The 17,835-nt window shown below is 39.3% G+C and overlaps 2 protein-coding genes across 2 annotated transcripts; both read left to right on the top strand.

Moving 5' to 3' along the window:
* The first annotated feature begins 2,384 nt into the window (after positions 1-2,384).
* manf (mesencephalic astrocyte-derived neurotrophic factor) lies at positions 2,385-11,941 on the top strand. Its single transcript, XM_062416438.1, has 4 exons — positions 2,385-2,605; positions 5,389-5,516; positions 7,063-7,204; positions 9,796-11,941. Exons 1-4 carry the CDS (start codon positions 2,518-2,520, stop codon positions 9,978-9,980), a joined length of 543 nt encoding a protein of 180 aa, XP_062272422.1. The 5' UTR covers positions 2,385-2,517; the 3' UTR covers positions 9,981-11,941.
* A 1,589-nt stretch (positions 11,942-13,530) lies between these two features.
* Positions 13,531-16,659, top strand: rbm15b (RNA binding motif protein 15B). The gene has a single exon (XM_062415808.1). The coding sequence runs from the start codon at positions 13,531-13,533 to the stop codon at positions 16,081-16,083; it is 2,553 nt and encodes an 850-aa protein (XP_062271792.1). The 3' UTR covers positions 16,084-16,659.
* The last annotated feature ends 1,176 nt before the right edge of the window (positions 16,660-17,835 follow it).

The following is a 17,835-nucleotide window of genomic DNA, read 5'->3' on the forward strand; positions in this document are numbered from 1 at the left end:
TATATATATATATTGCACTGTTGAATTGAGATTTGGTGTTATACATGAAATATTATATTTAGAACAATTGTATTCCATTTGCTTTATTTAATATAAAAGTTATAATGTAAGATCATGCCAAACTAGTTGATATGGTGTTTTATTGAAAATTTACTGTTTTTAAGCAAGTTGAATTTTACGCTTTGTATATTTTTGTACAAAAAGGGGTTTTTAACACCATTCTTAACATTATGAAATAGACAATATAATATATAAATACAATCTGCCCTTTCATTAGTTAAGTGCTTCTTAATTTAATTATAATTGCTGTCTAATATGGGAACATGAGCAGTTTCTGTGTGGATGATTATTGATCAGACCAGCAGGGATTAATCAGCTTCTATCACAGGGAGAAACACTGTGAGTAAAGAGATGCACATAAACAACATGCACAACACATTTCTCCCCCTTTGTTATTGTTGAAATCAACAGCAGTACACAAACACTGCAACAGCGCCATCTAGTGGTGAAACAGGACAATAACAATACAAAAATACAAATAAAAAGAAAAGTAAGAAAAATGGTCAGAAATATATAAGAAACAGGAGGTGCAAGAAGATACATTCACACCAAATATAAATATACAGATTTTAAACATATTTATCTGTATTTTTAATGCTACTGAGGTTACATGCTGTTCATATTCTGACTCCTCAAACAGTAAACGCTCATAATTATTCTCTATGCTAAACCCCTGAACCATGAATCTAATAATCGAATTAATAAATACCTCATCAGTCATTAATAAATAGGCAATTAATCCTTAATGTAGCTTTCAGAGAGCAAAGAGTGTAATCTTTATGGAGAAAAAACCCATTAACAATCCTACAGTCGTTGCATAAAACAACAGAACATAAACAGCCGTAATGATTTCAGTGACATTTTTGAATTAAACTCTTTTAATTATCAAACTTAACTGTGAACACCTTTTTTAATATATACAGAAATGTGTATCAGCTGTGCAAAAATGTGTGTCAGGTGTTTTTTTACTGCTGTCAAATGTAAAAATGAGTCAAATTCTAACTGAATAATACTATATAAAAGTCAAATAAAAGTTACAGGTTGATATTACAAAAGACGCTGGCCATGACAGACTGGTAAAACATCAGGAGGAGTTTGCTGCAGATGTTAAAGGACTCCATCCTCCTGAGGAAATAGATCCGTCTCTGCCCCTTTCCTGTAAACTGCATTTGTTTTTGCTGACCAGTTTATTATCCAGATGCAGCCTAGCATATTAGTAGGTCCTGATTACCTCCACATTAACCCCCTCCATGGAGACTGGAGGCAGAGGTAGGCTGGACCTCCTAAAGTCCACAGCCATCTCCTTGGTCTTGGTGGCATTCAGCTGCAGGTGGTTTGTTGTGCACGATTTCTCCACCAGGCTCCTGTACTCACCTTCCTGTACGTGCCTCACACGCCCAACTATTGCAGTATCATCAGAAAACTTCTGCATGTGGCATGACTCAGAGTTGTGCTTGAAGTCCACAGTGTAGAGGGTTGTAAAGTTATATTTGGTAGACACATATAAAAGATGTATGGATCAGATGCCAAAAAAAAAACAACAAAAACTAATAAAATAAACTTAAAAATAAGAAAATAGATACACAGTTTTGGCAGTTCTGAATTGGAAGAGGTTATAAACTGATATTTGGTAGAATCAATAAAGTATCTATGTATCTATTTATCTATCTATCTATCTATCTATCTATCTATCTATCTATCTATCTATCTATCTATCTATCTATCTATCTATCTATCTATCTATCTATCTATCTATCTATTTATCTATCTATCTATCTATCTATCTATCTATCTATCTATCTATCTATCTACTCATCATTTGTTAATATTGGCCTAAAAAAGTATGTTGCGTTCAAGTTATATGGGAACATTCCAGTGTGAATGACTTACGAGCGTTCAAGTCAACTAATAATATTATGCACGGATAAAATTACAGTAATAAAAATGTGATACTAGCATACTTTTAAGCGGTAGAAGCAAAAATATCACCGCTTTCAAATAAAACCCGAGTTTCCCAGGCGATATTATCACTTGAATGCTTAATGTGAACGCTATTTACAAGTAAGTATTCATAATTCCTAATTCACCTGAACGCAACTTTACTCCACGCAAATACACAGTGAAAGCTCAGAGCTGCTGTGGACCAATCAGACGGCGCCAACTGGACGTTGTCCCCCGGAATGTTCCCTCACTGACCAATCAGAGAGCAGTGCGTGGACGGCTACAGTGAGGGTCGGGCTGTTTGACCAATGAGGTGACTTAGAATAGCGTGACGTGGCACCGGGAAGACCGTACAATCAGAGGCGCCTGCGTGCTGTGTGTGCGCGTGTGTGTATGTGTGTGTGTGTGCCGGCTTCTGTGCTTGAAGCTTGAAGGAGCAGCGGCTTCATGAGTGATAGCCACACAGAGCTTCAGTCCTCCTGTTAGCGGTGATCACTGACACATACAAGCCGAGAGATGTGTAGTCTGAGCGGGCTGTGGATGGCCCTGGCCCTCGCCCTGCTGCCCGGCACCTCCGGAGTCCTGAAGGAGGGAGACTGTGAAGGTAAGACCGGCCGGTGTTACAGTTCATCTTGGTCACCGTGTTAGTTGGTGCCTCTCTCACGTTACACCACGTTAGGAGAGGTGAATGGGTCCTCTGAACACTAGTTAACTTACATAAATGATTACATGTTAAACAGATGAACGTGTGTTTTTGAAAGGGTTAAACTACAATCAAACGCTTTTTAGGAGGAAGTCATCAGTTAACACAGTCACCAGTTAAAGCGTAACACCGGCTAGCTTCCGTTAGCCCGATGCTAACATCCTCTGAATGGCTGCATGAAAACTAGAGACTCCTACAGTATTATATTATATTATTAATATTATGATATTATTATCAGTTTAAACTCCTATAGTACTGTATTATATTATATAATATTATTATATTATTATTAGTATAGTCTCCTACACTACTATATTATATTATATTTATGTTGTTATATTACTATTATTACATTAATATTAGTTTACTGTCCTAAAATATTATATTAATGTTAGTTTACAGTCCTACAGTATTATATTAATGTTAGTTTACACCTGAAAACTCATTTGTGTATCAGAACTAGAGCTGGACGATATGTACAAAATCAAATATCAGGATATTTTAGACCAAATACCTCGATATCGATATTGCAACAATATTGTAGAGATGTCTGTCGATGCTTTCATAAAATATTTACACAATGACATTTTTGATAATCATCTGTAATGTGGATATAATGACAAAGTAGGTAAAAGGTAAAATAAGAGAACAGCTGGAACAGTCAAACACTGATGCTTCACTATTAATAATCTAATGATGTCATAATAATAATATATCAGTCAGAGGACCAAACCACTACTTTTACTGTAATACTGCATACTACATCACTCATAATACTGCAGTACTTTTACTGTAATACTGCGGTACTTTTACTGTAATACTGCAGTACTTTTACTGTAATACTGCATACTACATCGCTCATAATACTGCAGTACTTTTACTGTAATACTGCATACTACATGGCTCATAATACTGCAGTACTTTTACTGTAATACTGCATACTACATCACTCATAATACTGCAGTACTTTTACTGTAATACTGCATACTACATCACTCATAATACTGCAGTACTTTTACTGTAATACTGCATACTACATCACTCATAATACTGCAGTACTTTTACTGTAATACTGCATACTACATCACTCATAATACTGCAGTACTTTTACTGTAATACTGCATACTACATGGCTCATAATACTGCAGTACTTTTACTGTAATACTGCATACTACATCACTCATAATACTGCAGTACTTTTACTGTAATACTGCATACTACATCACTCATAATACTGCAGTACTTTTACTGTAATACTGCATACTACATCGCTCATAATACTGCAGTACTTTTACTGTAATACTGCATACTACATGGCTCATAATACTGCAGTACTTTTACTGTAATACTGCATACTACATCACTCATAATACTGCAGTACTTTTACTGTAATACTGCATACTACATCACTCATAATACTGCAGTACTTTTACTGTAATACTGCATACTACATCACTATAATACTGCAGTACTTTTACTGTAATACTGCATACTACATCGCTCATAATACTGCAGTACTTTTACTGTAATACTGCATACTACATCACTCATAATACTGCAGTACTTTTACTGTAATACTGCATACTACATCACTATAATACTGCAGTACTTTTACTGTAATACTGCATACTACATCGCTCATAATACTGCAGTACTTTTACTGTAATACTGCATACTACATGGCTCATAATACTGCAGTACTTTTACTGTAATACTGCATACTACATCACTCATAATACTGCAGTACTTTTACTGTAATACTGCATACTACATCACTCATAATACTGCAGTACTTTTACTGTAATACTGCATACTACATCACTATAATACTGCAGTACTTTTACTGTAATACTGCATACTACATCGCTCATAATACTGCAGTACTTTTACTGTAATACTGCATACTACATCACTCATAATACTGCAGTACTTTTACTGTAATACTGCATACTACATCACTATAATACTGCAGTACTTTTACTGTAATACTGCATACTACATCGCTCATAATACTGCAGTACTTTTACTGTAATACTGCATACTACATGGCTCATAATACTGCAGTACTTTTACTGTAATACTGCATACTACATCACTCATAATACTGCAGTACTTTTACTGTAATACTGCATACTACATCACTCATAATACTGCAGTACTTTTACTGTAATACTGCATACTACATCACTATAATACTGCAGTACTTTTACTGTAATACTGCATACTACATCGCTCATAATACTGCAGTACTTTTACTGTAATACTGCATACTACATCACTCATAATACTGCAGTACTTTTACTGTAATACTGCATACTACATCACTATAATACTGCAGTACTTTTACTGTAATACTGCATACTACATCGCTCATAATACTGCAGTACTTTTACTGTAATACTGCATACTACATCACTATAATACTGCAGTACTTTTACTGTAATACTGCATACTACATCGCTCATAATACTGCAGTACTTTTACTGTAATACTGCATACTACATCACTATAATACTGCAGTACTTTTACTGTAATACTGCATACTACATCACTATAATACTTCAGGTGGATGTGATTGTGGATCATTTCTGTATAATCATGTTTTTGTGGCTTCAGGCTGTTGCCAGTAAAATGTCTCGTACTCTTGCAGCTTTGTCTGATTTGCATGTTCTGTTTGGTTTCAGTGTGTGTGAGCTTCCTCGACAAGTTTCATCAGTCACTAAAGGAGAACGACGTAAAGTTCACCAGCGCTGACATCGAGAAGGCCATCGTAAAAACCTGCAAAGACGCCAAAGGCAAAGAAAACCGCTTTGTAAGTAAAACTGCAGAGTGAGAAAAACTGTCCATCATTTTTGCCTCGTGTGTGTTTTTTGGAGACTATAAAAAGCCTCCGTATACTAGAACATAACGGAGCATTTAGATATTCCCCTCAGGAGCTGGTAGAGAAGGAAAACTGCTAAAAGAGAGAGAATAATAATAATATATGAGAAGTACTCTACATGCTCCAGAAAACTCTTTATATTAAAAAAAACACTAAAATGTTGATTAAATGTCATTTTTTGTTTAACTCTGATTGATATCAAGTTGTGATGTCATGTTTTTGGGAGAATATTTGACTTTTGGGGAAAAGTTATCAGCATTTTTCAGAGTAGATAAAAGTTTATAAATGAAACAACTTTTCAATTAATCAACAGATTATATTTTTAAAGGTGACACATGTTAATGTTAATAATGATAATAATAATAATAATAATAAACTATTTATTTAAGCACCTTTTAAAGTAATTTACAGAGAAAAATAAAATACAGTAAAACAACAACAACTAAAGAAATCTAGTTATTTCTGTGCTGTTAAAGTTTAAAATAAAAATATATGATGAACTAAATTTGACAAATCTACTTTTTCCACATGACTGATAATAAATAATAATACTTATAACCAGTTTGTTCTTATTGTGACACCAGAGGAGACGGATAGAAATCACTTCTTTTTTTTTGTGTATTTGTCACTGAGTGCTTTGAAAGGCGCCTTTTAAATAACATTTATAATCATTATTATTATTATTATTATTATTATTATTATTAGGGCCCGACCGATACTGGGTTTTCGGGGCAGATACCGATATATATTAAGGAATAAAAACTTCCGATGTCGATTTCGAACAGTAAACTACACTTAATAATTATAAAATAAATAAATAAATAAAAAAACATGTATGAATATTAAACTTGAATAAAGAAAAAGGATCAAATATACATTAATCAACATATTCACTGATACCATACATCTGTTATAGGTCAGTATCGGCCCGTAATATCAGCTGACTGATACTTCTATCTCTCATCTCTTCTATCTCTCTTATCTCTCTTCTATGTCTTCTATCTATATCTCTCTTTCCTCTCTCTTTTATCTCTCATATCTCTCTTCTATCTATATCTCTCTTTCCTCTCTCTTCTATCTCTCCTTATCTCTTTTATCTCTTCTATCTCTTATCTCCCTCCCATCTCATCTATCTCTCTCTTCTATCTCTCTCGTCTCTTCTATCTATCTTGTCTCTCTTCTATCTATATCTCTCTCCTCTCTTTCCTCTCTCTTCTATCTCTCCTCTTTCTCCTCTCTCCTCTCTCTCCCATCTCTCTTTCCTCTCTCTCCTCTCTCTCTCTCTCTCCTCTCTCTCTCTCTCTTTCCTCTCTTTCCTCTCTCTCCTCTCTCTCCTCTCTCTCCTCTCTTTCCTCTCTTTCCTCTCTCTCCTCTCTTTCCTCTCTTTCCTCTCTTTCCTCTCTCTCCTCTCTTTCCTCTCTTTCCTCTCTCTCCCATCTCTCTCTTATCTTTTCTCTCCTCTCTCCGTGTTTTTTAGTGTTACTACATCGGAGCAACGAGCGACGCCGCCACTAAGATCATCAACGAGGTGTCGAAGCCGCTCAGCTATCACGTCCCAGTGGAGAAAATCTGTGAGAAGCTGAAGAAGAAGGACGGACAGATCTGTGAGCTCAAATACGGTACGTTAAAAACAACCTCTTCACATTATTCATCTCTCTAACGTATCGCACAGGGACGAGAAGTATATTTATTTTAAAGTCTTTTTTTATTCTATTTTTATTTGTTTTGATGTTTTAAAATTTTACTGTACTTCTAATTTTATTATCATTCTGTAGGTTTTATCATCTTATTTGATTTTATACAGTTTATTTAACCTTTTAAACCTATTTTATAGTCAAGCTTTTATTAAGGTTTATCTTTTATTTCAATTTTACTTTTGTTTTGTCTTTTTAAAATCTATTTTAACCTTTTTATTAACTTTTTCCATTTTCTCATATTTTTTAAAATTTATTTTTATTATTATTATTATTTATATTATTACATTTTTATCATTCTTATTTTTATTTTTTTTTACCATGGTCTCAATTTTTTGTTTTTTTCTTTGTAATTTCTTCTTAAGTTTTCTTCCTTTTCTTTATTTGTCGTCACTTGTTCTGTTTTATTATAAAAGATAAAGATTAATTTATTGATCCCACAGTGGGGAAAATTAATTGCTACAGTAGCTTAAAAAATTGTGATATAGATAAAAACCAAAAAAAAACCCAAATATATATATACAACAATAAAATTAAAAACTAAGTAAAAGGCCCTTAAAGTGCAATTATAACATAAATATACAACAATAAAATTAAAAAACTAAAAAAAAGACCCTAAAATGCTATTATAACATATATTTATACATACAACAATACAATTATAAACTAAGTAAAAGGACCTTAAAGTGCAATTATATCATAAATATACAACAATAAAATTAAAAACTAAAAAAAAGGAAAAAAAGGACCCTAAAGTGCATCTATAGTGCAGCGTTGTACAGTCTGACTGCAACCTATCAATCAACTATGAAGCACTTTGAACAACTCTAACCTTTATTAAAGCTACTATATAAATAAAATGTGATTAAATGCACTGCAGCCAAACATTAACTGCATTAATGAATTAATCTGAAAACATCTCACAGTCTCATCTTTCATATATATTATACTGCAGGTGTTTAATTATAGTTTAAACCCTGCAGTGATGTTCCTCCAGATTCATTTATGCATGTGAGACAATTATTAAAATGAATTAATGCAAACTTGAACTGAGCTGTGAGAAGATCAAAAGCGACTAAAATTCATCAGCAGTTTTAAATGAATAATGAAACCAATGAGAAACTTGTTTTTCATCCTCTTATAGAGTTACATGACACAGAGGAAACATTAGATGTGACTTTATTTGGACTTTTAAACAGCGACTGAAGGAAACGGCTCCGGTTGCTTCACGCTTCTTGTTTATTTATTCTTTTATGTTTCCTTTGTCACTTCCTTTGTTTTGCTGTGTTGTAATCATACACAGAAAGCCTTCACAGGTTTTTACTCTTAATCACAAACTCACTCAGATTCAGTCGGCAGCTGGTTGAAGTCAGGGTTAAAAAACAGACCTTAACAATTTTTTAATTTTTTTAGATATATTCGGGGCTTTTGAGAAAACATTTTGGGACTCTCCTGCCTCTGTGTCTCTCCTCTCCTGACTCTGTGTCTCTCCTCTCCTGACTCTGTGACTCTGCGTCTCTCCTCTACTTGACTCTGTCTCATGTCTCTCCTCTTCTCTCCTCTCCTGACTCTGTGTCTCTCCTCTGCTGACTCTGTGTCTCTCCTCTCCTGACTCTGTGTCTCTCCTCTCCTGACTCTGTGTCTCTCCTCTCCTGACTCTGTGTCTCTCCTCTCCTGACTCTGTGTCTCTCCTCTCCTGACTCTGCATCTCTCCTCTCCTGACTCTGCGTCTCTAGTCTCCTGACTCTTTCTCTCCTCTCCTGACTCTGTGTCTCTCCTCTCCTGACTCTGTGTCTCTCCTCTCCTGACTCTGTGTCTCTCCTCTCCTGACTCTGTGTCTCTCCTCTCCTGACTCTGTGTCTCTCCTCTCCTGACTCTGCGTCTCTCCTCTCCTGACTCTGTGTCTCTGCGTCTCTCCTCTCCTGACTCTGTGTCTCTCCTCTCCTGACTCTGCGTCTCTCCTCTCCTGACTCTTTCTCTCCTCTCCTGTCTCTGTGTCTCTCCTCTCCTGACTCTGTGTCTCTCCTCTCCTGACTCTGTGTCTCTCCTCTCCTGACTCTGTGTCTCTCCTCTCCTGACTCTGCGTCTCTCCTCTCCTGACTCTGTGTCTCTGCGTCTCTCCTCTCCTGACTCTGTGTCTCTCCTCTCCTGACTCTGCGTCTCTCCTCTCCTGACTCTTTCTCTCCTCTCCTGTCTCTGTGTCTCTCCTCTCCTGTCTCTGTGTCTCTCCTCTCCTGACTCTTTCTCTCCTCTCCTGTCTCTGTGTCTCTCCTCTCCTGTCTCTGTGTCTCTCCTCTCCTGACTCTTTCTCTCCTCTCCTCTCCTCTCCTGACTCTGTGTCTCTCCTCTCCTGACTCTGTGTCTCTCCTCTCCCGTCTCTGTGTCTTTCCTCTCCTGTCTCTGACTCTCTGTGTCTCTCCTCTCCTGACTCTGTGTCTCTCCTCTTCTCTCCTCTCCTGACTCTGCGTCTCTCCTCTCCTCTCCTGACTCTGTGTCTCTCCTCTTCTCTCCTGCAGACAAACAGCTGGACCTGACCACGGTGGACCTGAAGAAGCTCAAAGTGAAAGACCTGAAGAAGATCCTGGAGGAGTGGGGCGAGTCCTGCAAAGGCTGCGCCGAGAAGTCCGACTTCATCCGCAAAATCACGGAGCTCATGCCCAAGTACGCGCCGGCGGCCGCCAGAGCACGGACAGACCTCTAAACTAAAAACAAAACAACAACTTTGGACTCGACTTGGACCAGAATGCATTTTTGGAGAGGAGGAGGAGGAGGAGGAGGACGTGTTTGTCTGGGTCTTTTTTGGGGTGTTTTTTTTTTTGGGGGGGAGGTGATAATCCAACACAGATTCAGAAGTGTAGATATTAGTTTAATACACACATGAAGAAGAGGAGGAAACGGTGAAGGGAGGCATTTCATCATTAATGTTTAACTTTAGCATTTTTCCCACACAAAGCCCTTTTCAGACACTTAAAGCTTCATTCACTGTTCAAATTACGGGTTTTTGTGTCTTTTTTTCTTTTACAGTTCTTTACAGTTTTATTCAGACGTGACAGGAGAGACACTGACGCTGCGAAAGAAGCCTGATTCTGACGGATTTTCAGAATTTAGCTGCTGACGTCTTAATGAATCAGTGAATATTTCATCATTTCAAGCACTGAGTGACAGCAGCATGTTTAGTGGAGACTCTCATTTAATTTGTTTGTATATTAAAAAAAAAACCTCTAGAGAGGGTTTGCTTGTCTGATTATTACTGAGGTTTATTGACGCAGTTTCCAGGTTTAATATCGACTGATTTTGTGCATAAAAGATGACGAAGCTTCAGTTCAGTTTGTGTCGTTGCTTTTATGAAAAACCAACACGTCATAAACTTCCATCAGATTAAAGAGCTGCATGTCTGAAAAGGGCTTTTTTTTTATAGCTTTATTCCCTAATGTCAGCATCCTTTAATTCACTGTTAGAGGAATGAAACTAAGCAGCAGACTGTCACAGGGTAGCAGCTGCCTCCTCCTGCATGCTCAGAGTGGATCGGATGGTGTTTAACAGTAAAAGCTTCACTTTAAATAAAAAATTACAGCACACTTTTGGAGACTTCCTGCAGCAGTCGGAGGTTTTAAAAGTTGTTTTTTTTTTGTCGTTCACACCGCTCCAGGATTTCAATCTGCAGCCGGCCGCTCTCGAGCTTCTGCAGCAGCGTCCTGCATCACTTCTCACAGCTGATTACACTTCTGGATATAAATCATCGTTGTGTTTTCTGTGATGTTGCTCCATCTTTACCTTTTTTTTTTTTTTTTTTTTTTTTTTTATATATCCAGGATCAATATAACCACTTCCCCCTCCGATACTGAGACTTTAAAGGAATAATTCAACATTAAAAATTCACTAATTAACACGTTATATCTCTCATTTATTCACTTTGTGGGTTTTTTTTGTAGAAATGAAAACAAATGAGATGTAACGTGTTAATTAATGAGCCGTATGAGATCGAACCCTCAGCAAGAAAGTGAATAATTTACATTATATTAAAAAAAACAATAAAATAAAACCCTTGATCTCCTTCCTGTAGAGACTTTCTCTGCTTTCAAACCTCATTTCATCTCCAATTTAGTCTTTCTGTTTCAATTTAAGAGTTTAACACAGTCGCCCGTAAGCAGCCGGTCAGTCACACACAACGAGTTATTTTAATTAAAAGCAGCTTCCACGTATAAAATGAAGGTTTTGTACTGACTGAATCTGTAAAATCCAGATATTAGAAATGTTTATAAAACTGGATTTAAAGCTTGAAGTCGGCTGGATTTATGCAGATTTTTGGGTGATTGTGTTAAAAGGTTGATGTGAACAATTCGAGGGTCCAAACGGCACAAACCGGTCAGCAAAGTCAGACTTATTTACTCAAGATATTTATTAAGGACTTTTTTTTTTCTTCTTCTTTTTAAGATTTGCCTTTCTTCTTTTTTAAATTTCTTAAAAAGTGATAGTTGTTGTTTTGGGTTGTTTTTTTTTTTTTGGTCCAAATGATTAAATCCCAGACGGTTTCTGTACTGCTGCTGTTAAAAGTTGTGAATATAATAACTCATAAAAAAAACACACTTCCACCTCCAATCAGCACTTGAATGATTTAATCCAGTCGGGAAAGAGATAAAACAAATAAAAGGGTTAAAAATTTGAATAAAAACAAGAAAAATTGACTCTTGAACATGGCGGGAAAAGGAACGGGGGGGGAAAGGGAAAATGTTTCATTGTTTGATGTAAGCAGATAAAAAAAGGTGTTTGCTGGAAAAAGAAGCAAAAATCATGATATAAAATGAGTGTGTGACGTTTGATGAAGACTTGAAACGGGAAACTTATAAAAGATGCTGTTGTTTCATTTTGACCTTTCCTGTAAAAGCCCAGTCATTGTTACAAACTGTACTTATTCTACTTTTTCATTAAAATATGAAAAAAAACCCTCTGATTTCATTTCCTGTGAATTTAAGTTTCAGTGTTAATAAATTATTATTATTAATAATATTGTGAACATTTAAAAAAGGGGAAATTCAAGGATTTAAATTTGCAAACGTGTAAATATTTCTTAATTAATCTTAATTTAACATAAATGCAAGTTATAGTGTAAATACATTCAGATTAAATATATATGTATATATAGATATATAAACATACATACACACAAATATATATATTAAAAAAGGAAAAAATATAGAAAAATTACAGTTAATTCAGAACGCTGCAGCCAGGATTTGGCCCGATACTACTACTAATGATAATAATAATAATAATAATAATAATAATATCCCTCTGCTTGCATCACCACACCATCTAACTATCTTTTACAATTGATTTTAAAATCTTTTTTTCATCAACATTTTTTTACATGTTTAAAAAAAAAGATCTTAGTAAATTAGATATTTTCTAAATAGTTGTAAAGAATATTTAAAAGGGAAATTGAAGGATTTCAATGTGTAACTATGTACTTATAAATGTTTTAATGTGTTGTATGTTTTTAAATGTGGATCTTTATTTAATGTAAAGGTAAGTAAATACATTCAGATTACTTAAATAACACAGGATACAAATACTACTAATTATAATACTTAATAATTTACTTATCTACATTATTTAAAATTATAAATAAACCTCTTTTTTATATCAGTTCACTGGTATCAATGTTAATATAATTTACTGTATTGTGATCAAACAAACGTTTTAAATATATATATTTAATGTTATTGTTTATTTTCATTTTAACTGCATCTTTGCATAGAAAGAAACAAACACAAAAAAAACTATAAACAGTAAATCTAAATAAATCTGTTATATATAATTAATAGAAAAAACATTATTATTATTATTAATAATTTATTTGCCACATTTATGCCTCCATACTCTAGTGGATAAAAGAAATGTACTTTTAAATAAAACTTTCTGTTGTTTTAAATTTTGATTGTTGTCCAAAACAAAAACGTACCACGTCACTACGCCGATTACGTAAGCGCGGTCCCGCCCTCGGCTGGGAACGCGCACATTCCTATTGTCCAAGATGGCGGCGGAGGTGCAGAGGCTCTGATGCTGACATGTTTTTAAACCATTTTAACCGCTTTTTTCACACGTTTATGCAACAATTGAGCATCCGGAAGGTTAGAGCGCTGTCCCCCGCCGTCTCGCGTTAATTAATATCTAACACAGACGGTAGCAGCTCCATCTAAAAGGTCTGATCGCTTTGCTGCAGAAGTTGGAGCTCCATCAGCGGGGAGGAGATGAAGAGGCAGGCCGGCAGAGAGAGTCCGTCCAGGGCCGCCAAACGCTTCCGTGAGCGGGACCGGGAGCGGCGGGAGGAGCTGCCTCCACCTCCTCTGGCTCTGCTGCTGGCGGAGAGCCGAAGCTACCACCGCAGGAGCCGCAGCAGGGAGAGGGAGAAGCCACGGCCGGCTGTGGAGCTGCACCACCGGCATGAGCTCAGCCTCCTGGGCCGGCCGCCCCCCCCTTCCTCCACCTCCACCTCCTCCTCCTCCTGCACCACCTCCTCCACCAGGCCGGGCACCCTGGAGTATAAAACCCTGCTCATCAGCAGCTTGGGTCCACAGGTGTCTGACGAAGATGTAGAAGACGCTTTATTTCACGAGTTTAAGAAGTTTGGGGACGTTAGCGTGAAGTTGTCTCACACGCCTGAGCTCGGACGCGTCGCCTACGTCAACTTCAGGCACCCTGAGGACGCGAAGGAGGCCCGGCACGCCAAATCTTCCAGGTTGGTGTTAGGGGACCGCCAGCTGAAGATCGAACCGATGTACGTGAGGAGGCGGAGCGTGACGCCGCCAGATGTGAGTTATCTTCCTGTGCACGCTCCGTACCCCTACCGGCAGCGCTCCCTCTCCCCGCCGACGCCGGGCGCCAGCACCATCAGAGACATCCGGGCGAGGCACTACGCTCTGGAGACGCTGGGGCTGAGCAGAGAGAGGGAGAGGCTGCTGGATTATTATGGGATGCTAGATGAAAGAGGGCGACCTTATGGTTTCCCTCCGATGCCCGTCGTAGAGGATTTAAAACCGGAGGACGACCAGCGAGCGACGAGCAACCTATTCATAGGAAACCTTGATGGTAACGTTACGGAGGTGGAGCTTCGGAGAGGGTTCGATAAGTACGGCATCATCGAAGACGTCGTGATTAAACGTCCGGCTCGCGGGCAAGGAGGGGCGTACGCTTTCGTGAAGTTTCAGAACCTGGACATGGCTCACCGCGCCAAAGTGGCCATGCAGGGGCGACTGATCGGAGGCAACCCCATAAAGATCGGCTACGGGAAAGCGAACCCGACTACCAGGCTCTGGGTGGGGGGGCTCGGCCCGGGGAACTCGCTCGCCGCCCTCGCCAGAGAGTTCGATCGCTTCGGCAGCATCAGGAACATCGATTACGTGAAGGGGGACAACTTTGCTTACATTCAATACGAGAGTTTGGACGCAGCTCAAGCCGCCTGCACGCAGATGAGGGGGTTTCCGTTGGGGGGCCCCGAGCGGAGACTCAGGGTGGATTTTGCGAAAGTTGAGGAAAGCCCCTCTCGCCCGTTTCCGCTTGGTTACCAGCCGCCCGTGCCGCTCCCCGCCCACTACGAGCTCATCGGGGAGGCGTACAGCCGCCACCGCAGCCTGGAGAGGGAGCTGAGGGGAACGAGGGAAACGAGGGAGCGCTCGTCGCCCCCCTCCCACAGTGTCGCCCCCCCGAGGGAGCCGAGGGAGAGAGAGCGCACCCTTGTGGAGAGAGAGAGAGACTTCCCCACCAGCCCCACCCGCAGCCTGGAGAGGAGGGGGGCGGCGTCGGGAGGGGGCGTGGAAGCGTTCGGGAGGAGCGGGCGCGCAGCGAGGAGCCGCAGCCGGGAGCGGTGGTTGAAGGAGCGAGAGGAGAGGAGGAGCAGGAGGAGGAGCAGGAGCGCGTCTGCTGAGCGGCAGCCGGAGGAGAGGGAGCGGGAGTGGGACAGGGAGCGGGAGCGGGGGAGGTCTAGGGTTCGAGCGCCGGGAGGGGCGGTGTCTCCGGACGCGAGCCCCGACCGGGCGAGAGTTCGAGCCCCAGACTCCACCACAGAGCCCAGAAGCCACTCCCCCGATATCGCCGTGGGGGGGCGCCACACCTCCTCCAACACCACCACCAACGAAGAAGACCCACCATCGGGCCGCCACCACAGCAAACGCTCCTCTAGCGAGCGCCTCAACAACCACCACCACCGGAACAGTGAAGTCATCGCCGCCGGCTCGCCCGCCGCCCACACGGACACGCACACCTCGTCCTCGCCCGGCTCGCTGTCGGAGTTCGCCCAGGCGACGCTCGCCAAGACGTGGCACGGCTTCTTCGCCCTGAAGAACAGCAGCTTCCCCACTGAGCTGTTCCTGCTGGAGGGCGGCGCCGCCTTCTTCAGCGGCGTGATGAGGGACAGCCTGAAGCAGAAGCCCAGCCAGCTGAAGATCGCCCAGCGGCTCCGCATGGACCAGACGCGGCTCGACGAGGTGACGCGGCGCATCAAACTTGGCCGCCCCGACGGGTTCGCCATCCTGCTCGCTCTGCAGGGCCCCGTCGACCGCCAGGCGCCGGCCCTCGAGCCCGGCTTGCAGGTGCGTTTGCTTCGCCACCTTGTGACCTACCTGCGGAACAAGGAGGCGGCCGGCGTCGTGAGCCTTCCCGCCGCTAAGGAAGGCGGGCCGGGGGCGATGCTGTACGCCTTCCCCCCCGGAGACTTCTCCCAGCAGTACCTGCAGGCCGCCAAAAGGACTGTGGGAAACCTGGACGAGGAGCACATGGTGATCGTTATCGTCAATGACACTAATTGATTATTGATTATTGATTATTACACTGAAGAGGACACAGACACTTACAGGCATGAACACGCAGGACGAGCTCGGTGACTTCATTTACTTCCATGTTGTTTTTATGAAAGACGTTTTTATTGTTTTAGCCAATATTCTTTATAAGTTGAAACACAACAAAAATTTACACTATATCTCTTCTTTTACTCCCTCGTTACTTTATCCTCCTCTCTCTCGTGTTCGGCTACGGCGGCTACAGCTCGACCGATAAACAACCAGGAGGCTAAATCAGATTATAACAGCTGATTAATGACACTCAAAGTACAGAAAGGTTAAAAACAAACTAAATTTAAAGGATAAATTGACTTTTTTCAATCTTAAAACATTACTGACAGGCTCCATATGTGCATTTAGAGAGTTAATGTTTGCTTTAATTGTTGTGTAAGTGATGGAGGACAAAGATTAATCCTTTAAAATCTGCTTGAGACATTTTAAAATGTAAAAAATAATCTTCTTAGACTAATATGTCAGATATTCAGCGTACAGTAGGTTGTAAACTGGACCACGATCGGCTTTAAACTAGATTTTGACGTCACAAAGATTTAAGCACAGAGTAATTTACGGAGCCAAATCTGAGCCGTTAGTTTTCTTCATTAAAAAAAAAGAGACGTGGAAGTGAAAGTCTTTTTGGTTTCAGATCTTTTTTTTCACTTTCAGGTCAATTAGTTTTTTCAGTTTCAGATCCTTTTATTCAAATTATATATATTTAAATACATCGTTGTGTTTGTTCAAAATTCAACATCAAAACCTGGAAGTGAAAGTTTTGATATTGAATTTTGAACAAATACGACAATGTATTAAAATTAAAAAATTGGAATAAAAAGAAACTAATTGACCTGAAAGTGAAAAAAAAAAGATCTGAAACCAAAAAGATGAGATTTGACTCTGTGAAAAGAAAAAATAATAAAATACAGTTTTGTATTTTTTCAAAATTCAACATCAAAACTTTCACTCTCACGTCTCTTTATAGAAAGAAGGAAACTAACGGTCCGGTTTCGGCTCCGTAGAAACTTTCCTCCTTCAGCAGATCGACTGTAAAAACAAACCGAAGCACAAACTTCACGGTTCGATACGATTTTTGGTGATTTAATTCAGAAAAAACGTAATTTTAACTGAAACTGTGATTTTCGGTCTAACTGTATATAAAGTAGCTCAGATATATAATTCATATTCTAATAATACGTTTTGCACTCAGTCAATGTTACGGCTACGTGATGCGCTCCCAAAAAAAGTTACGGAATAAGAAAAAGATTACGTGATTTATTAAACTAATTATTTGGGTCACGAAACGAAAAATTACGGATTAAGAATAAGATTACGTGGTTTATTAAACTAATTATTTGGGTCACGAAACGGAATGTTACGGATTAAGAAAAAGATTACGTGAATTATTAAACTAATTATTTGGGTCACGAAACGGAATGTTACGGATTAAGAAGAAGATTACGTGATTTATTAAGCTAATTATTTGGGTCACGAAACGGAATGTTACGGAATAAGAAGAAGATTACGTGATTTATTAAACTAATTATTTGGGTCACGAAACGGAATGTTACGGATTAAGAAGAAGATTACGTGATTTATTAAGCTAATTATTTGGGTCACGAAACGGAATGTTACGGAATAAGAAGAAGATTACGTGATTTATTAAACTAATTATTTGGGTCACGAAACGGAATGTTACGGATTAAGAACAAGATTACGTGATTTATTAAA

Source organism: Scomber scombrus, chromosome 3 (assembly GCF_963691925.1).
Source record: "Scomber scombrus chromosome 3, fScoSco1.1, whole genome shotgun sequence".
Lineage (NCBI taxonomy): Eukaryota > Metazoa > Chordata > Actinopteri > Scombriformes > Scombridae > Scomber > Scomber scombrus.